Source organism: Salmo salar, chromosome 14, assembly GCF_965601325.2.
Source record: "Salmo salar chromosome 14, fSalSal1, whole genome shotgun sequence".
Lineage (NCBI taxonomy): Eukaryota > Metazoa > Chordata > Actinopteri > Salmoniformes > Salmonidae > Salmo > Salmo salar.
The window spans coordinates 16,473,153-16,497,478 of record NC_138304.1 but is presented as its reverse complement, the minus strand read 5'-3'; the positions used below and the strand labels follow the sequence as shown (position 1 = coordinate 16,497,478).

General features: G+C 43.8%; 1 protein-coding gene across 3 annotated transcripts in view; it reads left to right on the top strand.

Annotated features, from left to right (window-relative positions):
- The window catches only part of palmda (palmdelphin a), a 32,252-nt gene that overhangs the window by 5,458 nt on the left and 2,468 nt on the right, over positions 1-24,326 (top strand). For 2 of the 3 annotated variants that reach the window (XM_014139695.3, XM_082960796.1), the window contains exons 2-8: positions 198-249; positions 355-435; positions 696-814; positions 1,940-2,054; positions 2,219-2,243; positions 20,435-20,539; positions 20,680-22,038. In XM_014139695.3, coding sequence (XP_013995170.1) covers positions 205-249; positions 355-435; positions 696-814; positions 1,940-2,054; positions 2,219-2,243; positions 20,435-20,539; positions 20,680-22,038 — 1,849 coding nt within the window. In that variant the 5' untranslated portion in view covers positions 198-204. Of the gene's footprint in view, positions 1-197; positions 250-354; positions 436-695; positions 815-1,939; positions 2,055-2,218; positions 2,244-20,434; positions 20,540-20,679; positions 22,039-22,476; positions 22,555-24,326 lie in introns of all 3 variants that reach the window. The other variant, XR_014380314.1, reaches the window with a different exon arrangement.

Here is a 24,326-nt window from a genome sequence, read left to right as displayed (position 1 = left end):
CAAATTTGTCAAGTCACTCTTTCAATCACCACTGGCGCTTGTCCTGAATCCCTTTAACTTTCCCTCTCAATCCATAGTGAAGCTCTGTACAGTGTATATAGGGTTGTACGTGCCAAATCATCTCTTTTTAGATGCTGTTTTTAATCTAGTTTCTCTATTACCTTTCCTCCCCTCACTTTTCAATTTATTTGGTGCAGGGTCAGTATGGAAGAGGCAGAACTGGTAAAGGACCGACTCCAAGCAATAATGGTAAACTGACCTGGAATCAGTCTGGTCCTCTTACAGCAAATCAACTTCTGAACAATACCTGTTTCAAGTACTGTAGTAAGATTCATAACTATATTGTATCTGCAGGATAAGAGAAAAGTCCAAGAAGACATTGTTCATAAAAAGCTGGAAATAGACAAGGAGAAGTTAAAGCTTCAGCACTTAAAGGTACAGTAAGATAATGTGATGACGTGATCAAATTATAGTTTATCTTACTGTCATATAGTCAGACCACATCATTTCAACATCATTGGATGAATTCGTAAGTCAATATCTAATGAAAGTGAGAATTCCAAGCATCAAAGCTTTCTGGCAGTTTGATATTTTATAGTCACTGCAGTTGAGCAGTCCTAAAATACATATCAGCGTGTAAAAAACAATGTGTCAGGACACTTAAGCCACAATGTTTCCTCTTCTGCTTTGAACAGAAAAAGTCTCTGAGGGAGCAGTGGCTCATGGATGGAACGAGCAACCAAAGCCCACAGCAGAGAGAGACTTTGAGGGGAGATCGACAACAAACTAAACTCCTCCAGACCAGCATCCACAGGTACTGTAAGCCAAGACAACTCATACTCCATTTGTGCATGTATAAACTGATCTATGTTTACATTGCTGGTTTAACATGGCTGCCTGATCGAACATAGGCCGTATTATGTTGAGAAATGTTTTTAGCAACAGTTGGTTCAGTGTTATGTGAATGTGCTGGTTAGTGTTATAAATCTTACTCTTTAAAACATTTTACATTTACATTTTAGTCATTTAGCAGACGCTCTTATCCGGAGCGACTTACAGTAGTGAATGCATACATTTCATACATTTTCTTTCCTGTGCTGGCCCCCCGTGGGAATCGAACCCACAACCCTGGCGTTGCAAACACCATGCTCTACCAACTGAGCTACAGGGAAGGCTATGTGTACCGCTTACAGTCAAGTGTTGCTTTTAAATTGGGATGCCTGTTCTATTTATTTGATTTCTATGCTCAAGGGACAGTCACTGCATCAACACACTGAAGACAACATGTATTGGACTGTCTGTGGTGAAGGGCAGTCCATCCACTGTCCAGTTAGACCTAAATCCCTTAGATGTCTACCAATTTGACCAAGTGGCAGTCAATGCATTCCCTGAAAACCCTAAGGTGCTGGTAATAAGACAGCAGCAGAGTGATCTTTAGGTACCTAACGAAGACCACCTAGGATTGAAACATTTGTCATTATTAAAAGGTGGCATAAGGAGTGATGTAGTGTTTTGGCCTTCTTTGTTTCTTTAGTAAGAGAGAAGGACATCTACAAATAGCCTCATTCTGCACTCCCCCCTCCACTCAATGGACACTTGTTAATATTTCACAGAGTAGGTGCCATTCTGTTAGGGTGGTACAACTTTGGGATAGTGTCATTTGGACTGTAGGTGTCAAAGTGTCAAGGTTGTGCCAGTTGGCTGGGATGGCACAGCTTTGATGGGGTAGGCAGAGGAGGGATGCCGGGGCCGTTGACCCCAAGTATGTCTGATGCCAGCCATGATCAGTTTGCTAAGTTACACCTTTGATGAGATTCCAGTCAGAACAGAAAGTCTTCAGAAGATGAGAAAACAGTCAGCTCACTGATTCGTTCCTCACCCCTACTCCGCTCGTCTATGAGGTGATATGACCTTTGACCCTTTTCGTCTGGGCTTGCAGGATTGAGAAAGAGATTGAGGCTCTGGAGAGGGAAGAGACAATGATTTCGAAAAATGAGGGCTTCATACTGAAGAGGCTGAAAGCTATCGAGAAAACACCTGAGGAGATAATAAAGGTACTTGGACAGTATGGTACTTATTGACATTGAGCTATTTCTGTCTTAGATGTTTTGCTTTGGCCACAATGAGAGTACTTTAGATGTATATCTAACACTGTTGTATCTGAAAGTTTTATTTGAGGTTGGTGACTTTTAGTCTCTTGTTTTACGTTATCTTATAGGAAGCAAAGGAGAATTTCCAAGAAGGTAAGTCCTTTTGCTAGCTTGCTGATTACGTTTTCGTGACCTTAATTATTGGCACCGTTGACAAAGATGAGGAAAAAAGACTGTACAAAATAGATAATACAAATTGTAACCTTGGGACTCTATCTGTACATAGCATAGTTTTGAGATATTGAGCATCAATGTTTTCACATCCCAGATCTCAGAACTGTTTTGTAGTGAATTCTTCTTTCATAACCCATATCCCCACCTTAAAGGTACCTAAAGTGCAGAGTATCAAAATCCTGAGACATTTGTGAATTTGTTTTTTAGGTGGGTGCAATCGCAGATAGAACCTTATGGCTCTGAAATGTCAATCTGGGTTCAGCAAATATACCTTTATTTCAACAAGGAACACAGACTGAGACCAAGGTCTCTTTTGCAGCTGGGCCATGCGTATACATGTTTACACATACAGTTTAGGTACAATGATTAAGAAATTACACAAGACAAACAAAAGGATCACACATAACACAAAAGAATACAACAGGAGATTGTTACATTTACACATACTGTAGGTTATTCCCTTAATAGCACAAAAACTTGTATTACCCAAAGCAGTTACAAGCAATACAAAAATAAAAATCCTCCAAAAAATGTTTAAAATGGGCAAGGGGGACAAGAGTCTCAAGTTTAAGTTTGGTCTGCAGGCTATTCTTATGCAGGAGCGTAACACAAAATGGCAGCCATACCCAACTCCGTGAAGATCGCAGGGGCCTCAAGTGTAATCCATGCTTAAGACCTGTTTTTATGAATTATAATTATAATGTTGATAAGTGATGATAAATAAGAAGGTTGTTTATTCAGAAGTGCTTTATAGACAAACACGAGAGCATGTTGGTCTCGTCTCAAGGACAGCGAAGTCCAACCCACATTTTGATATAAAACACAATGGTGAGTTCTGTAGCTAGCACCCGTAATAAACCTAAGTGCGCAATGATAAGTAGCATCCTGCGATTTATGTGTGGATGCCGTAGCATGCATATAAATAATATCCCATAATCTATAACAGAAATAAAAGTAGTTTGCACAATTTGCTTTCTATTTGTGGAGGACGAACATGTCCTGTTTCTAGACAGGAAGCCTAGCTTGATTTTTTTGCCGTTTACAAAGTTCATCAACATGCGTTTTAAAAGACAGTTTATCATCCAGCCATGTCCCTACGTTTTTATATGCAGACACCTGATTCATTTGAGAGACATCTAAGCTCGTAAGTGCAAGTGTATTTTCATCCAACTTTTTGGACCTATTAAAAATCATAAAATGTGTTTCAACTGTAAAAACAACCCTTCTAATATCTTAACCTGTTATGGCTAGGGGGCAGTATTTTCACGGCTGGATAAAAAACGTACCCGATTTAATCTGGTTACTACTCCTGCCCAGTAACTAGAATATGCATATACTTATTGGCTTTGGATAGAAAACACCCTAAAGTTTCTAAAACTGTTTGAATGGTGTCTGTGAGTATAACAGAACTCATATGGCAGGCAAAAACCTGAGAAGATTTCATGCAGGAAGTGGCCTGTCTGACAAGGTGTCGTTCTTCTTGTCTCTGTTTATTGAAGAGTGAGGATCTTAGCTGTCCCGTGACACTTCCTACGGCTGCCATAGGCTCTCAGAAGGCGGCAAAATGCTGAATCGTGGCTTTGCAGGCTCTGGCTGAAAAAAAGTAGCGCGTTTGGGTAGTGGCTGGTTACAGTACTGTGAGACTCAGGCTCGTGCCCGCGTCGACCGAAAGCTTTGTTTTCTTTCCTCTGTTTAGCTAAATGGACATTCCCGGTCGGAATATTATCGCTTTTTTACGAGAAAAATGGCATAAAAATGGATTTTAAACAGCGGTTGACATGCTTCGAAGTACGGTAATGGAATATTTAGATTTTTTTTGTCACGAATTGCGCCATGCGCACGACCCTGATTTACCATTTCGGATAGTGTCTGGGACGCACGAACAAAACGCCGCTATTCGGATATAACGATGGATTATTTTGGACCAAACCAACATTTGTTATTGAAGTAGCAGTCCTGGGAGTGCATTCTGACGAAGACAACAAAAGGTAATCAAACTTTTATAATAGTAAATCTGATATTGGTGAGTGCTAAACTTGCCGGGTGTCTAAATAGCTAGACCGTGATGGCTGGGCTATGTACTAAGAATATTGCAAAATGTGCTTTCACCAAAAAGCTATTTTAAAATCGGACATATCGAGTGCATAGAGGAGTTCTGTATCTATAATTCTTAAAATAATTGTTATGCTTTTTGTGAACGTTTATCGTGAGTAATTTAGTAAATTGTTAGCAAATTCCCCGGAAGTTTGCGGGGGGTATGCTAGTTCTGAACGTCACATGCTAATGTAAAAAGCTGTTTTTTTATATAAATATGAACTTGATTGAACAAAACATGCATGTACTGTATAACATAATGTCCTAGGTGTGTCATCTGATGAAGATCATCAAAGGTTAGTGCTACATTTAGCTGTCTTCTGGGTTTTTGCTGTCTTCTGGACTATTTTACACCATTTTAAAGACAAGACTCTCGTTAATCTAACCACACTGTCCGATTTCAAAAAAGGCTTTACAACGAAAGCAAAACATTAGATTATGTCAGCAGAGTACCCAGCCAGAAATAATCAGACACCCATTTTCAAGCTAGCATATAATGTCACATAAACCCAAACCACAGCTAAATGCAGCACTAACCTTTGATGATCTTCATAAGTTCATATTTATGTCAAAAAACAGCTTTTTACATTAGCATGTGACGTTCAGAACTAGCATTCCCACCGAACACTTCCGGTGAATTTACTAAATTACTCACGATAAACGTTCACAAAAAACATAACAATTATTTTAAAAATTATAGATACTGAACTCCTTTATGCAATCGCTATGTCCGATTTTAAAATAGCTTTTCGGCAAAAGCACATTTTGCAATATTCTGAGTAGATAGCCCAGCCATCATGGCTAGCTATTTTGAACCCCACCAAGTTTGGCCCTCACCAAACTCAGATTTACTATTAGAAAAATTGTATTACCTTTGCTGTTCTTCGTCAGAATGCACTGCCAGGACTTCTACTTCAATAACAAATGTTGGTTTGGTTCAAAATAATCCATAGTTATGTTCAAATATCCTCTGTTTTGTTCGTGCGTTCAAGACACTATCCGAAGGGTGACAAAGGGTGACGCGCCCGATGCGTTTCGTGACAAAAAATTCTAAATATTCCATTACCGTACTTCGAAGCATGTCAACCGCTGTTTAAAATGAATTTTTATGCGATTTTTCACGTAAAAAAGCGATAATTTTCCGACCGGGAAACCTTGTTTCAGTTCAAAGACGAAAAAATAAAAACATGGTGTCGCCTCGTGCACGCGCCTCAGTCTCATGGTTCTCTGATCGACCACTATCCAAATGCGCTAATGTTTTTCAGCCAGGGGGCTCCAAAGACATCATTCACCGGTTTGCCGCCTTCTGAGAGCCTATGGGAGCCGTAGGAAGTGTCATGTTACAGCAGAGATCCTCAGTTTTCAATAAAGAGAGTGTAGAAGCCCAAGAAATGGTCAGAGACGGCACTTCCTGTAAGGAATCTTCTCAGGTTTTTGCCTGCCATATGAGTTCTGTTATAGAAACTTTAGGGTGGGCAGTAGTAATAACCAGATTTTATCCGGCCGTGCAAATACTGCCCCCTATCCCCAACAGGTTAAAAATGGGCACATATTTTTTTCAAAATTCTCAATACTGCCCCCTAGCCCCAACAGGTTCTTGGCGTTCCCCTAGGATAGGGGGCGCTAAAGCGATTTTTGAAAAAAATGTGTGCCCATTTTAAACGGCCTCCTACTCAAACTCAGAAGCTAGGATATGCATATAATTAATACTTGTGGATAGAAAACACCCTAACGTTTCTAAAACTGTTTGAATGGTGTCTGTGAGTATAACAGAACTCATATGGCAGTCAAAACCCCGAGACAGATCGAAACAGGAAGTGGAATTCTGAATTGCGAACTCAACTTCATCACATTGCCTATTAATCACACCGTGAGCTATGGTTCATTGAGCACTTCCTATTGCTTCCACTAGATGTCCCCAGTCTTTACAAAGTGATTTGAGACTCCTACTGTGAAAACTGAATGAATGAGACGCAGTGGAACGTGGTCACACGGAGAGGGCCATCACCATTATGACGCCGATGCCCCTGGTTACCCTCCCCTTTCGAAATGTTTTGAAACACAATGCAATCGTCCCCCTCGAATCTTATTGGCTCTCTTGTTGAAAAACGCCCTGAAGATTTATGTTATTAAACAACGTTTGACATGTTTGAACGAACCTAAATGGGAAAAAAATAAATTTTCTCGAAATGGCTGTCCCGTGGCCGACGGAAGTTTTGGAGCAGCCTTCAGACGCGCTAACAAGAACAAGCTCTTGGAACATAAAGGAGTATTTTTTTCGAACGAAAATACATTTGTTGTGGACCTGGGATTCCTGGAAGTGCTTTCTGATGAAGACAACCAAAGGTAAGGGATTATTGACAATAGTATACAAGACTAGATGTGATATGCGATTGTTCCAAGATGGCGCTGACCTGTAATGTTAGCCTATTTTTCAGAGTATCGCATCCCCTTTCATCGCAAAGTATGATTACCCAGTAAAGTTAATTTTAAATCTGGCATTACAGGTGCTTTCAAGAGATATTCATCTATAAATCTTAGAATGACAATATTACATTTTAAAAATGTTTTCGAATAGTAATTTAGTAAATTGTAGCTCTGTTTCATCGGATGCATTTGAGGGAAAATAGTTAGTCAACGTTACGCACCGATGTAAAATGCTGTTTTTATATATAAATATGAACTTTATCGAACAAAAGAATGCATGTATTGTGTAACATGATGTCCTAGGTGTGTCATCTGATGAAGATTGTCAAAGGTTAGTGCTGCATTTAGCTGTTTTTTGGTTATTTGTGATGCATGTGGTTGGTCGGAAAATGGCTATGTGGCTACTTTTACGATATACTCCTCTAACATAATGTAATACGGGACGGAGGCCGCACAGGGCTTAACGGTTTTCCAGAATTTAGAGGGATCACCAGCAGACTCTGTCATAACACCTAGATTGCCTTTTTTTATTCCTCCAGTCCATTTATTTCTCAATTGCCTAAAAAGCAGCCAATCAGCTGTTTCACCAGTTTTCCTCGCCAAGGCCCATGCTTGATTCTTTTGCTGGAAAAGGTTTTTCAAATCAGAGGAGAACCAAGGATTAGTTAATTTTTTTTACCCTAAGTCGCTTTAACAGGGCGTGTTTAACAGCCATGGAGGTAAAAATTTATGAAAAGAAAGAGAACGCGAAAACTGGGTCCATTATGCAGTTTGTGGATAAAAGCTCTGAGTAATAAAGGTCATGGATAAAGGCTTGCTCTGAGTAGTGTTTATAGTTTATCTTTAGAATTATACGGGGGTCAGGGTTTTTTAGCCTGAACATGCAATAGGGCAGTGGTCACTGATGTAATTTGCAAATAACCCACTAGCTATATATTGGTGAGGAGTATTTGTTAAGATAAGGTCTATTAATGTAGATTTTTTTCGGGTCTTTTGGATTAGGATGGGTAGGTATAGTTATTAGTTGAGTAAGATTTAGTTCGTTACAAATTTCTTTTAATTTAAGCGATGCTGGCATCAGCCAGTCCAGATTGAGATCTCCGATAATCCATAATTCAGAGTTTGCATAATTAGACATTAACTCAAACAATTGACGCAGTGACATCTAGGTTGCATTTAACATATATGGAAATACCTCCACGTCTGTCTGCTCTGTAGATATTGTACTCAGCTAACAGAACATCTGAGTTTGGAACAGAGACACAGAGCCAGGATTCAGATATAATCAATATGTCAGCCTGTGAGACCAGTATTTCAATAAAATCAAACTTTTGGATCAAGCTTCTAGCATTCAAATGAATAATTCCAAGGCCACTATTTTGAGAGCTCATATCAGATGGAGCATTCAAGGTAATATTAGATGAGCGAGGCTTCCTCGTGTAGCTACTGACGGGCCTAAATTGGATGGAGACAAGATTACATCTAACAATAGCCCTCTGCCTGTGTGAGGAAGTGGCAACACAGTACCTTGACAATCGTGTAACAATAACATAAAGTCCATCAAAAGTTTCATCCACGTTATCAGCACCTGTAGTGCTATTTAAAGCTGGGAGGGGAGCAATGAGTATTGTCTGATGTGGAATCGACCAATTCCGAGTATCAACCCCCATGGCTATATATTCTCACATGCTCTGTATGAGACTATAGTGAGAGCCAGGTTTGAGGAGAGAATCAAATCAAATCAAATTTATTTATATAGCCCTTCTTACATCAGCTGATATCACAAAGTGCTGTACAGAAACCCAGCCTAAAACCCCAAACAGCAAGCAATGCAGGTGTAGAAGCACGGTGGCTAGGAAAAACTCCCTAGAAAGGCCAAAACATAGGAAGAAACCTAGAGAGGAACCAGGCTATGAGGGGTGGCCAGTCCTCTTCTGGCTGTGCCGGGTGGAGATTATAACAGCACATGGCCTAGATGTTCAAATGTTCATAAATGACCAGCATTGTCAAATAATAATAATCATAGTAGTTGTCGAGGGTGCAACAAGTCAGTAACACAAGAGTAAGTGTCAGTTGGCTTTTTCATAGCCGATCTTTGAGAGTATCTCTACCGCTCCTGCTGTCTCTAGAGAATGTAAAACAGCAGGTCTGGGACAGGTAGCACGTCCGGTGAATAGGTCAGGGTTCCAGCAGGTCTGGGACAACAGGTCTGGGACAGGTAGCACGTCCGGTGAACAGGTCAGGGTTCCATAGCTGCAGGCAGAACAGTTGGAACTGGAGCAGCAGCATGGCCAGGTGAACTGGGGACAGCAAGGAGTCATCAAGCCAGGTAGTCCTGAGGCATGGTCCTAGGGCTCAGGTCCTCCGAGAGAAAGAAAGAAAGAGAAAGAGAGAATTAGAGAAAGCATATTTAAATTCACACAGGACACCAGAAAAGACAAGAGAAATACTCCAGATGTGACAGACTGACCCTAGCCCCCCGACACATAAACTACTGCAGCATAAATACTGGAGGCTGAGACAGGAGGGGTCAGGAGACACTGTGGCCCCATCCGATGAAACCCCCGGACAGGGCCAAACAGGTAGGATATAACCCCACCCACTTTGCCAAAGCACAGCCTCCACACCACTGGAGGGATATCTCCAACCACCAACATACCATCCCGGGACAAGACCGAGTATAGCCCACAAAGATCTCCGCCACGGCACAGCCCAAGGGGGGGCGCCAACCCAGACAGGAAGACCACGTCAGTGACTCAACCCACTCAAGTGACGCACCCCTCCCAGGGACGGCATGGAAGAACACCAGTAAGCCAGTGACTCAGCCCCCGTAATAGGGGTAGAGGCAGAGAATCCCAGTGGAAAGAGGGGAAACCGGCCAGGCATAGACAGCAAGGGCGGTTCGTTGCTCCAGCCTTTCCGTTCACCTTCACACCCCTGGGCCAGACTACACTTAATCATAGGACCTACTGAAGAGATATGTCTTCAGTAAAGACTTAAAGGTTGAGACTGAGTCTGCGTCTCTCACATGGGTAGGCAGACTATTCCATAAAAATTGAGCTCTATAGGAGAAAGCCCTGCCTCCAGCTGTTTGCTTAGAAATTCTAGGAACAATTAGGAGGCCCGCGTCTTGTGACCGTAGCGTACATGTAGGTATGTACGGCAGGACCACATTGGAAAGATAGGTAGGAGCAAGCCCATGTAATGCTTTGTAGGTTAGCAGTAAAACCTTGAAATCAGCCCTTGCCTTAACAGGAAGCCAGTGTAGGGAGGCTAGCACTGGAGTAATATGATCACATTTTTTGGTTCTAGTCAGGATTCTAGCAGCCGTATTTAGCACTAACTGAAGTTTATTTAGTGCTTTATCCGGGTAGCCGGAAAGTAGAGCATTGCAGTAGTCCAACCTAGAAGTAACAAAGGCATGGATTAATTTTTCTGCGTCATTTTTGGACAGAAAGTTTCTGATTTTTGCAATGTTACGTAGATGGAAAAAAGCTGTCCTTGAAATAGTCTTGATATGTTCTTCAAAAGAGAGATCGGGGTCCAGAGTAACGCCGAGGTCCTTCACAGTTTTATTTGAGACGACTGTACAACCATCAAGATTAATTGTCAGATTCAACAGAAGATCTCTTTGTTTCTTGGGACCTAGAACAAGCATCTCTGTTTTGTCCGAGTTTAAGAGTAGAAAGTTTGCAGCCATCCACTTCCTTATGTCTGAGACACAGGCTTCTAGCGAGGGCAATTTTGGGGCTTCACCATGTTTCATTGAAATGTACAGCTGTGTGTCATCCGCATAGCAGTGAAATTTAACAGTATGTTTTCGAATGACATCCCCAAGAGGTAAAATATATAGTGAAAACAATAGTGGTCCTAAAACGGAACCTTGAGGAACACCGAAATTTACAGTTGATTTGTCAGAGGACAAACCATTCACAGAGACAAACTGATATCTTTCCGACAGATAAGACCTAAACCAGGCCAGAACTTGTCCATGTAGACCAATTTGGGTTTCCAATCTCTCCAAAAGAATGTGGTGATCGATGGTATCAAAAGCAGCACTAAGATCTAGGAGCACGAGGACAGTCGCAGAACCTTGGTCTGACGTCATTAAAAGGTCATTTACCACCTTCACAAGTGCAGTGTCAGTGCTATGATGGGGTCTAAAACCAGACTGAAGCGTTTCGTGCACATTGTTTGTCTTCAGGAAGGCAGTGAGTTGCTGCGCAACAGCTTTTTCTAAAATATTTGAGAGGAATGGAAGATTCGATATAGGCCAATAGTTTGTTATAATTTCTGGGCCAAGATTTGGCTTTTTCAAGAGAGGCTTTATTACTGCCACTTTTAGTGAGTTTGGTACACATCCGGTGGATAGAGAGCCGTTTATTATGTTCAACATAGGAGGGCCAAGCACAGAAAGCAGCTCTTTCAGTAGTTTAGTTGGAATAGGGTCCAGTATGCAGCTTGAAGGTTTAGAGGCCATGATTATTTTCATCATTGTGTCAAGAGATATAGTACTAAAACACTTTAGTGTCTCCCTTGATCCTAGGTCCTGGCAGGGTTGTGCAGACTCAGGACAACGGAGCTATGGAGGAATACGCAGATTTAAAGAGGAGTCCGTAATTTGCTTTCTAATGATCATGATCTTTTCCTTAAAGAAGTTCATGAATTCATCACTGCTGAAGTGAGAGCCATCCTCTCCTGGGGAATGCTGCTTTTTAGTTGACTTTGCGACAGTATCAAAAATAAATTTTGGATTGTTCTTATTTTCCTCAATTAAGTTGGAAAAATAGGATGATCGAGCAGCAGTGAGGGCTCTTCGATACTGCACGGTACTGTCTTTCCAAGCTAGTCAGAAGACTTCCAGTTTGGTGTGGCGCCATTTCCGTTCCAATTTTCTGGAAGCTTGCTTCAGAGCTCGTGTATTTTCTGTATACCAGGGAGCTAGTTTCTTATGACAAATGTTTTTAGTTTTTAGGGGTGCAACTGCATCTAGGGTATTGCGCAAGGTTAAATTGAGTTCCTCGGTTAGGTGGTTAACTGATTTTTGTCCTCTGACGTCCTTGGGTAGGCAGAGGGAGTCTGGAAGGGCATCAAGGAATCTTTGGGTTGTCTGAGAATTTATAGCACGACTTTTAATGCTTCTTGGTTGGGGTCTGAGCAGATTATTTGTTGCGATTGCGAACGTAATAAAATGGTGGTCGGATAGTCCAGGATTATGAGGAAAAACATTAAGATCCACAACATTTATTCCATGGGACAAAACTAGGTCCAGAGTATGACTGTGGCAGTGAGTAGGTCCAGAGACATGTTGGACAAAGCCCACTGAGTCGATGATGGCTCCGAAAGCCTTTTGGAGTGGGTCTGTGGACTTTTCCATGTGAATATTAAAGTCACCAAAAATTTGAATATTATCTGCGATGACTACAAGGTCCGATAGGAATTCAGGGAACTCAGTGAGGAACGCTGCATATGGCCCAGGAGGCCTGTAAACAGTAGCTATAAAAAGTGATTGAGTAGGCTGCATAGATTTCATGACTAGAAGCTCAAAAGACGAAAACGTCGTTGTTGTTTTTTGGGGGTAAATTTTAATTTGCTATCATAAATGTTAGCAACACCTCCGCCTTTGCGGGATGCGCGGGGGATATGGTCACTAGTGTAACCAGGGGGTGAGGCCTCATTTAACACAGTAAATTCATCAGGCTTAAGCCATGTTTCAGTCAGGCCAATCACATCAAGATTATGATCAGTGATTAGTTCATTGACTATAACTGCCTTTGAAGTGAGGGATCTAACATTAAGTAGTCCTATTTTGAGATGTGAGGTATCACAATCTCTTTCAATAATGTCAGGAATGGAGGAGGTCTTTATACTAGTGAGATTGCTAAAGCGAACACCGCCATCTTTAATTTTGCCCAACCTAGATCGAGGCACAGACACGGTCTCAATGGGGATAGCTGAGCTGACTACACTGACTGTGCTAGTGGTAGACTCCACTAAGCTGGCAGGCTGGCTAACAGCCTGCTGCCTGGCCTGCACCCTATTTCATTGTGGAGCTAGAGGAGTTAGAGCCCTGTCTATGTTCATAGATAAGATGAGAGCACCCCTCCAGCTAGGATGGAGTCCGTCACTCCTCAACAGGCCAGGCTTGGTCCTGTTTGTGGGTGAGTTCCAGAAAGAGGGCCAATTATCTACAAATTCTATCTTTTGGGAGGGGCATAAAACAGTTTTCAACCAGCGATTAAGTTGTGAGACTGCTGTAGAGCTCATCACTCCCCCTAACTGGGAGGGGGCCAGAGACAATTAATCGATGCCGACACATCTTTCTAGCTGATTTACACGCTGAAGCTATGTTGCGCTTGGTGACCTCTGACTGTTTCATCCTAACATCGTTGGTGCCGACGTGGATAACAATATCTCTATACTCTCTACACTCGCCAGTTTTAGCTTTAGCCAGCACCGTCTTTAGATTAGCCTTAACGTCGGTAGCCCTGCCCCCTGGTAAACAGTGTATGATCGCTGGATGATTAGTTTTTAGTCTAATACTGCGGGTAATGGAGTCGCCAATGACTAGGGTTTTCAATTTGTCAGAGCTAATGGTGAGAGGCTTCGGCGTCTCAGACCCCATAACGGGAGGAGCAGAGACCAGAGAAGTTTCGGCCTCCGACTCCGACTCGCTTAATGGGGAGAACCGGTTGAAAGTTTCTGTCGGCTGAATAAGCGACACCGGTTGAGCATTCCTACTGCGTTTCCCTCCAGAAGCCATGAGAAAGTTGTCCGGCTGCGGGGACCGTGCGAGGGGGTTTATACTAACGTTACTATCTGTACTTACTGGTGGCACAGACGCTGTTTCATCCTTTCCTACACTGAAATTACCCTTGCCTAACGATTGCGTCTGAAGCTGAGCTTGCAGCACAGCTATCCTCGCCGTAAGGCGATCGTTCTCCTGTATATTATAAGTACAACGACTGCAATTAGAAGGCATCATGTTAATGTTACTTAGCTTCGGCTGTTTGAAGTCTTCATGTGAGGGGTGCTTGTACCATACCTATTTAGATGTAATCCATCCCGGAGAAATACATTTGGTTGATGTAGGAAAGCTGTAAAATATTCCATATATTGTATGCTTATTGAACAACAATAACATTTAAGCCAGATGTGTAGCTGGCGTATACGATTGAAATTATTATCCGTAGAGCATGTAGACGGGAATGAACCTGAAATAATGAATTGTTTACCTGATTGAAGTAGAGTATGAATCAGTGATTTAAAGTCCTTTTTAAATTTCTCAGATTGCTGTAGTTTAATATAATTTGACCCTACATGGACAGTGATAGCTGTGGCAGTAGGGTGTTCACTAATGAGTAGCGGTAACATACAGTCAATGTCCCGGATCCAGGCACCTGGGTAACAGATGGTCTCTGCTTTCATAGAAACAATATGGATCATAGATGAGCCCACAATAAGGACAGTGGGATTGCTGCTTGGTGAATTTTTTTATTTTAAGATAACATCTTGAGTTATCTTCCTCCTAGAAAGTTGTTTGTGGCTAGTTGTAGGGCTGTTTCGTTGTAAATTGTTTAGATGGCGGGGGTCCACTTGCTTCCGGGCAGAGTTGTTTGTTCCTTTGGGGCCAGCGGCAGAGACCTCCGACTCTTCCAATACCCGGTATCTGTTTCCCAGTTCCAAAGCATCACTTTGCTTTGGCGTTTTCCTGACAGGATTTTTTGGTTTCTGTATAGTGACCCATGGCTTCTGAGGCAGAGCAGAGGGAATGGAGCAGACCGGGTGCTTGAGTATAGCTCCCGGTAATGGCCAGGGCTCTTCTAGCGGGATCAAAGTATGTCTCACAGCTGCAGGCTCTTCCCGAGGCCGCGGTGACAAGCCATGGGCAAGTGGCTTCGTTCACCACGTTTTTGGCAGACTCTAGCAAAGAGTCAATCAGCTGTTAATCTTCTTTAATCTGATGAAGAATAGACACTCTACCCTCCAATTCAGCAATGGGTCAACTTCCTTCATACTGGACACAGAGGTATAAAAATGGTATCCACGAGTTAATCTGACTCTGGGGATATAAATAAAGGAAATAAAGTATTATTTTAATTTAAAATGTGCTTTAAAAAATAAATCTAACTTATGAAGAACCATCTAAAGATCAATTATATGTGACTAAGTCATTTTTGACAAAAATGTCAGATAGAACCTTAGGCCTCGAAATACTGAGCTACATTTATTTAATATTTCTATATTAATACAATTGCTCAGAGAACGAGCTTTTGTTTAACAAGGAATACTTTTTTTAAAGATAGGAATCCAAATTATGGCACCACTGTTCTCTTTTAGACAGTACACTCGGTACAACACAATTATGGGGAGTCATACTCTCGCGACTTCGATTGAAGAACTACAATCACGCCTAACAAGGCCAATGAAATCCGCGCCTCACTGGAAGCCTCTCCTTCCACAGGTGATAACCCTGTGGCTCGGATTCATTCCTTCAATTTTTACGCACTTCCCCTCAATGTGAGCAGGAATGATTCACGCTAAAACTTTGCGGCAACTAAACTGTCCCTTTGTGGTAGAGCGTGCTCACCTCCTGGACGTTGTGTGCTGGAGTTTGTATTTGTTCTCCTAGTTTCCTAACCACAAACCAATTAGTTATTATTCGGATTGCGTGGCCTGGCTGTAGCAATGAGTAAAATGGTTAATGCAAACAATGAAGGCTAACGAGCCGGGTTTGGGTTCGTGACCATGCCCAATGAATAAAAAGATACTCATGTTTGTTGTCTTGTATGTCTCCGATACCTCAGGTGAGTTTGAGTTGTGGGACACGGAGATGGATTGGGTCTTTGGTCAGAGCAAATGTCTTGTCTGCCTGGGCGTGGTGTATGCGGTAGTTTCCTGCGCTCAACCAGGATCCTGTGCACAGTTTCGCCGATTACAGGAGGCTACTCAAAGACGGGAGGCTACCCCCACCGCCTGTGTCTGACTTGGTCGAGCACCGCTTGACTATCTTCCCAGACTTGTCGATGAAGGGTCTGGTCCTACCTTGATGATCAGGTCCTATGTAGACTTTCAAGACCAGGCTAGCTATACTGAAAACAAGCGCTGCATAGTGTGCTAGCCATGTTAGATAAACCCTAGTTTGAACAGCGCTCTATCGCCACACCAAGTTTGAAAAAATAAGTCACTTTCTCTTTGGAAGAGCGGGGATAAAGTGCCGTCAGAAACAATAAAGTGCGCCTCGTCTGAATTTTAGCAGCCTCTGCCGCTCTTTCGGCACGGAGCGGATAAAGCATGCCTCTGTTTAATGCAGCGCGCCAGAATAGTTATTCCACTGTCAGGAGAAATGTCAGCATGTTAATATATGTTAATTTCTTGCAAATAAAGATTTCATCTCTACCACATCTACAACGGAAGCACAATCATGGCCTCAGAGTCACAAGTGGAGGACTTCTGTGAGAGGTCTCTGTTATGCCTGAATTCAACACAAAACAAACGAGGAAGTCCGCTGCAGTGTTGAGAGCAGTTGTTTGAAACCAATCGGTATGTCAAGCAAAGCTCTTAACCCTGCCAGCCCGCTCTTAATTTCTACTCAGTTCGACTCACCAAAAAAGGTGGCATCTGAACTGTGCGTCACTCATAGAGGCGAGCTAGCTACTATTTGCGATTTCTGCCTCCCTGCTAACATCAGCTAGCATGCATAACTTCCAGCTAATGAAACTTATTAGCTTTCCCCCGGCATTATGGCAGCTCCTATTTCCAATTCCTGGAGTTGGAGGGAGTGGAGGAAGCAGGGTTTGCGTGCACCTCCGAGGAGGAAGCAGCCCCCAAGCACTTGGTTCGGGTAAACCCCCAGACAGAGGGTCTGAGCAACCAGTGTGCCCTTCCACAAAAATATTGCTATGACAACAGTGCCCCCACATTTGGTAGCAGCCAAACAGGGTAATACATCAGCCATTGCCGGAGCCCCCTGTGCCCGTAAGGGGGCCGGGCTTAATGCAGGCTATACAGTCTCACTGAAGCACAACGTATATCTTGGAAGCTTGTCCATGATTAATGCCCCCACTGTTACCCTGTGTTCCATGGTGTTCACAGGGTTCAAGGGGCATATTAATCCCCCCAGGGTAAGAGTAATAAGTTGGGCAATTCACTCTCTGTCCACAAAGGGGCACCCCTCCCCCATATGTGTCTCATTACTTGGCTTCAATTCTGATTCCTGCCTGTAGCTCACTAGACCCTATGAAGTATTTTTTTTATTTATTTTACCTTTATTTAACTAGGCAAGTCAGTTAAGAACAAATTCTTATTTTCAATAACAGCCTAGGAACAGTGGGTTAACTGCCTTGTTCAGGGGCAGAATGAGAGATTAGTACCTTGTCAGCTTGGGGATTCAACCTTGCAACCTTTCGGTTACTAGTCCAACGCTCTAACCACTAGGCTACGCTGCCGCCCCAATCTAGTGATACAGGTTATGGGCTCTATAGGCGATTGGTTGTTGGTAGCGGAGTTGATGGAACGAGCAGGGTTGAACACAACCATACTATTATCCCACACACTGTCTCTGTGGTTTATATTCACCCCTAAATGAGCTGTCTGTCTCCAGCTCAACACTTTTCATTCCTGGGAATTATATTCAATTACGAATCACCCCTGTCTGTTACCACAGAATGGGTCAGTTTTTCAGAGCTGTCTGTCCCATCCCCGACTAGGTTACAATACGCTTAGTCGCCAGTACCTATGATTGGTTAGTAGGGTAACCTGAATGATAACAGATTTTTCCCTGGGTCTATTTTTAATGCGTGTGGTCCAGCACTGGGTGCCAGCCGGTTACCAGAACACATCTTACTTCCTAAACCGAGTGAAGCTTGTTGTGACAACAGTATCCCCAAGTGACACTGCCAATTGGGGTACGTCACTGATCGCTAGAGCCCTTGTACCCAGAGTGGGCCGTGCTTTAAGCAAACCGTGGCACAGAAAAACACAGTTTTTTCAACCCTAGGCTCTACAGGGTTCGTGGGTGTCGAAAGTGTTGTGTCTCCCTCATGTAAGTTCAATTGAAAGTGTCTCTTCTCCATGTTCAGACACACGGTTGTCAAGAGTGGCGGAAATTGAAAAATAACCGTTGTCTCCCAGTCTCGCCCCTTCAGATAGCACTTCACGGGATGCGCACTGTCTGCTCTGACCATTGGCATGTGATGTTGGGGTACGAGCTATAATTTGTTGTGTGTGTCCTGCGCTTCTGCGGTATTATCAGGTCGACTGTTCCCGAGATCTCAGTGCCCGCTTTGAGGGAGAAAATATCCTACCTTCTCCAGAAGCAAGCTTCAAAATGGTATATCGTACACTGTAGTTGGAGGAAACATGGGAAAGTTATGCTGCTTTAATTTAAAAACCCGTTGTCCCACTTAAAAGACAAGTAGGAGCAAATATCCTGTGAAAGATTTTGATGAGATTTTCACACTTAGAGAGTTCTTCCTTGTTTACCCCATTCAGCAACATTCACACCCTCTTAAGCCTTAGCCCCACCCCACCCATGCATGCAAAATCATGTGAGTCAGCATGGCATTGTCCTCCAGAAAGAGGTTTATCTACTTAAACCCAGCTAAATTCAGGGCATCAATGTTTTTGAGAGCTGCAGCAACACTTTTGCAGTTGTCCATAGCTATACTGAATCTTTCAAAAAATCGGCGATAGCAAATATTAGCTATATACTGACCACGGAAGAGCCCATTATGTTATAGACAGAAGCCTGTGACAAGACAAACCAATCAGGGCTCATCTCTCAGCATGTCCAACCACTCCATTATCTCAGCCAATCATGAATAGCCAGGAAGCATCCTGTCTTTCTCCCTGTATAGCTCAGTGCTTTCTCCTTGGCTCAACTAGGCTGATCATTTAACATTTTTATTAATATTTACAGGTCCCGTACAAGTTTGTAATTGTTCAAAAAAAACTTTTTTTAATGGCCCTACTTTGAAGTAGGAACCAGCTTCAAATGCCTCAGATTCTGTAACAGGCCACATATAGGAAATGCTCGGCAGGGCCAACATAGATCTTTGCGCATTGCGAGAATGCTAATTGTCGTCTGTTTTTCTCGATGAGGCCTCGGAAACTCCTTTATGCATTTCCCCCCATGGAGCTGATTTGTCCCACGTTGGGGAGGGTGCGCCTGGAGGGCTTGTCATAGATTTTTGCAGCTTCCCTTTGGCCCAAGCATCCTTGGTTCGCAGAGATCGTCCGCATATTGGGCGAGGTCCTGTGGCAACTCCCGTTGCGCAGGGATCAATTATCTCAGGTGCACAGGCAGGTTTGGGTCCCCCGGCCAGAGATTTGGGGTCTGTGGCTTGTGCCCTGGTGGTGCGGTTCCTAAACGGTGTGAGCCGTCTCAGGTAGGTTTCATAACCTATTGTGCCCACTTGGGATTTAGCTTTGGTTTTGGATGTTCTGTGTTATGCCCCCTTTTGAGCCACTGGAGTCTGTGGATCTGAAGATCCTCTCCTACAAAACCTCCATGCTAGTGGCTTTGGCCTCAGCTAAACACGTTGGGAATCTCCATGCCTTATCCATACACCGTTCCTGTACTCAGTTCGCAGCTGTCGACTCTAAGGTGACATTGCGTCCTGATATGACCTTCGCCCCTAAGGTCATGACTATGTCCTACAGGTTCCCAATGGTGTGCATGGCCAAAGAGCTCTATTTTCATGTCATCTAACAAATATAAATGTCTGAAGTTTTTTAAACGGCATTGGCACTAGGATTGGAACTGGTGCTATGGTCAGATGACATGAAAATAGAGCACTTTGGCCACGCACACCAGTGGTGGGTTTGGCATCGAAAGAAGGATGTGATAAGCAGAAAATAACCCCATAACTAGTGTAAAATATGGTGGTGGATCTTTGATGTTATGGGGCTATTTTGCTTTCACTGGTCCTGCGGCTCTTGTTAAGGTCAACGGCATCATGAACTTTACCCAGTACCAGGATATTTTAGTTAAAAACCTGGTTGCCTTTGGCAGGAGACTGAAACTTGGCCGCAGGTGGATCTTCCAGCAAGACAATAACCCCAAGCACACATCAAATTCCACAATTAAATGGTTAATTGACCACATAATCAACATTTTGAAATAGCCATCTCAGTATCCGGATTTTAACCCCTTTGAAAGCTTTTGGTTTGAATTGAAGAGGGCAGTCCATAAGAGCACACAAAGGATATCAATGATCTGGAAAGATTATGTATGGAGGACTGTTCTAAGCTCCATCCCAATCTGTTCTCCAATCTAAAATATTTCAGAAAAAGGCTCAATGCCATTATTCTTGCAAGGGGAGGGTGCCAGAATATTGAAAACAGGGGTGCCAATAATTTTGACCCCTATCTTTTTGAGAATAAGAAAATATATATTTCTCTGAGCAATTGTACTAGTATAGCATAATATGATTTTCCCATTTTGTTGAGCATACAATATAGCTCAGTATTTGTATTATTTATTTTATAGAGTATTTTTTGTTCATCTTTATCAAGGGTGCCAATAGTTTCGGGTCATGACTGTATTTGATAAAACATATTACATTATACACATAATCATTTTCCAGAGCCAATCCATATCAACCCAGCTACTCCAGATGCCCCAAAGTCCTACAAACCTCCAATCTCAAAGAAGCAGTCCTTTGAATCTAATAAGGACACACCCAAACAAAGTAAGAAAGTTCCTAGTAACATTTATTACAACAATAGCATGTACTGTAGATCTGACAAACCTATTTTTATATAACTTCAACCCATCTCTCTCTCTCCCTTCCTCTTCCACACTGTCTCTCCTCCCTCTCTCCTCCTCCAGCCATGTTTGCCATGGAGATCAATGTCCAGAAGGATCTCCGTACCGGGGAGACCCGGGTCCTGTCCACATCCACCGTCACCCCCCAGGTGCTCCAGCGGAGAGGGGTTAAAGTCTATGACGACGGCCGCAAGTCTGTCTATGCCCTGCGATCTGACGAGTCTCAGCTGGGGGATGGTTCTAACAGAGTGGACGAGCTCAGCCCTATGGAGGTGGAGGTTCTGCTCAGAGCAGCTACAGAGCAGAAGAAGTCTCAAAGCGGCCCACTGGGCCACCAAGGCCATCAGGAATCAGTGTCTGCATTCTCCACCAACTGTGGCCCACATAGCCACCAGAAGCCAACATTGCCTGCATTCTCCACCACCAGTAGATCTTGGGGCCACCACGAGTCAGTACCTACATTCTCCACCCCCCGTGGCTCTCGGGGCCACCAGGAGGTCAGCCCTATGGAGGTGGCGGAGCAGCTCCGAAAGGGTACAGTGCAGAAGATGCCTCAAAGCGGTGCTTTCCCAAAAGACCACCGGGGCCACCAGGAATCTGTGCCTGCATTCTCCAATACCTGCAGCAGGAGGGCCTCAGTCCCCAACAGACCCCAACAGAGTCATGCTAAAGTCATCTACGAAACCAATGGGAACGGGTATCAGCAAGAGTCGTATAAGCGTGATGTCCTCTCCAGGAAGGAGCTCCACTATATTGATGGAGTCCACAACTCAGAGCTGGAGAGTCTTTCCTCCTCCCCTCACATTCCAGTCCATTCTTTCATTGGCAGGCAGGATGAGGAGTACTACCAGCCAAACAACGGGTATAACCAGAATCCTTTCTCCTACGGTGTTGAGAAAGGATTCCTCACCGACGACTCCTACCATAACCCTAGAGAGAGCCAGCGAGGCGGAATGTTTTACGACTCATCAGTTGAAATGGACCAGAGGCCGTCCCCGATCTACCAGGAAGACTCGCACTTCAGTATCCTGAACACCATGGACACGTCCAAGCCTGTCACCGCCATCTTTATGGGCTACCAGACCGCGGAGGATGACAGTGGACGTGGCCTTGGCTATGAAGGATCCATCCAGGCCGAGCTTGTCGTCATTGGCGACGAGGATGGGGTGGACGAGAGTAACCCTCAGTTTAACACCTACACCGCGGATGGCTATAACAACCGGGGATACCATCACTGTCAACCTCAACAGAACTTAATCAAATACATGGGAGAGCCCACAGCTAATTTTAACTCAAACAATGCATCACCGTACACAGCATCAAGGAATTTGGTCTATCCTGGTCAACAGCCCAAAGAGTCACACTACCTGTATTCAGACGGACAGTCCGACGAGGACGGGACAGAGAAGCACTCTGCCCCAGGTATCAGAAAGATTAAAAAGATTAAAAAGAGAACAACGCCCTGCTGCACGCTCATGTAACCAACCTACAATTGCTGACACTACTGTAACTAACAAAGTTCACTTTATATGCTTTGACTGACAGCACTTTTGAGGTCTTTCATTGGCTAGTGTGTTGAACTGTGTGCTGGTTACTTGGCTTCTTGCTGCATCAGTTTCTCTTTGTCGTAGTCATTGCAACACAGACTGACCTGAAACTCTCATTCTAATCACAATTTATCACTGCATAAATACATAGTGATGTTGTGTATCCATACGAGAGCTTGTTTTAATGATTGAAATCAAACTCTGCCTTTCTCTAGTGGCTGAGAGGCATTCTGCCTCCCTCTGATGTCTGAGAGGCAGTTGTACTGTATCTTTGGTTCTCTTTTAATTATTTGTTTCAATATCTCACATGAAGGATTAACCAGAATCTCATAAGCTTGAAGAACCAATTACAAACGTCTGTCGGAGACAGACAGGTCGAGTGTCAAATGAGGTGAGCCCCTCCCCTCATACTAAAGACCTACTTGCCTGCCCTCTGGTAATTCTCACCTCTCTTCCTCATGTAGAGTACTACTCTAAGCTCTCCTTAGCACCACTTTGTTTTCCTGTTCAACTGTTCGTAGGTGTGCTGTGATGTTACGCCCCCAAGCGCAGGTTTTTCAGCTTTCGTCTTCTGTGTTGGGTGACTTTTCCGGGTAGGAATTAGCTTTTCTGCTTTTTCTTCCCTTTGTCTCCTGTCATTTGTCTCCTGCAAGGCTTAGCTACCCTGGCTAGCTCGCTGCAAGGCTAGCTATCCTACCGACTGGTTTTTCTACCTACTGGTTTTTCTACCTGGAAGGGTACAATTACTAGCTCGCTCTCTCGTTTAGCTCAGCCCACTACCGTGCCGCGTTGACTAGACCGACCATCCTAGCTTTCACTGGTTATCGGTCGAGAGCCACACTTTTGTTCATTGCAAGACCAACATAGCTTCCTTTGGCTAACATTGTGCTAACTAGCTAGGCTACTAACCCACAAGGAAAATGCTAGCTACGTTCATATTGTTAAAGGATTCGTTTCTCCGGTTAGCACTGTGCTAACTAGCTAGTCTATTAGCCCACGTGGCGAACGCTAGTTATGTTTCACTTTGTTCTAAGATTAGCCATGGAGCCAAGCAATGGTCGACGATCCCCAATCATGTGCCCTTGCAGATTAGATGGTTTATTAGTCACATGCACAGGATCGCAGATATAATCGCAAGCAGCGTGGGGGGGGGGGGGGGGGGGGGGGGGCTGCCTAATAGTTATTCAGCAGCCTGATAGTCTTGGGGTAGAAGCTATTAGCCAATCTGACAGTTTTTGCCATGATACTCCTATACTGCCCGCATCTGAGTGATGGAAGAGGGGAGAACAGGCCTTGGCTCGGGTGGCTGATGTCCTTGATGATCTTCTTGGCCTTCCTGCAACACCTGGTGTTGTAGGTGTCTTGGAGAGCAGGCAGTGAGCACCCAATTGTGCATTCGGCTGAGCGTATCACCCTCTGTAGAGCCTTGCGGCCGTTAGCTCTAGGCCCTCTTCCGCCCTTAGTGGGGCATCGCTGTCTGATTCCAGGGGCGCCATTCAAGGCTGTGGCCATGAGCCTTGCAGTGGTGGGGGAGAGAGCCTTGTGGCTCAACTTGACCAGCCTGCATTAACACAACCCCTCCGATATACACACAAACACACATTAGGTTGGAAAGGCTGGAGCAGAAGGCATTTAATGAAGGGGGCCTCCCTGCGAGGGGAGACCCCTCTCTCATCAACGGTTATCATATTGGATTGTGGAAGCTATTACATTGGCCTATAAGAGCAAAGGGTTACAGCCTCTGGAGGGCCTGAGGTCTCATTCCACCAGAGGTAGAGATCCAGAATTCTAAATAATATCACGGGTCTGGGTCAGAACTGATATGATCGTCGCTGGTCTCGAGTATGTGTAATTTTAACTGACTTGTCCGGAAGGGCCCATACAGATCCAAATGTGACTGTTGCAGTAGAGAGAGAAAGAAAAGTTGATGTTGTTTATGCTGCTGCTCCTGCTTTTCACCAGAGTGGAGCGTAGCGCACGTAGCTTGATGTTGGCCAATCATAAGTCATCAAAGCGGCAATAGGCTACAGTCATAGAGCCTCGCTCCATGTGTGGCAAAAGTTAGGAGATCTCTAATAAATGGAAGATGTAATTAAAATGACTGAATTAAAAGTTAAATGAGAAGGATAGGCTACAACGACCAAGAGCCAACAGACTGCTACT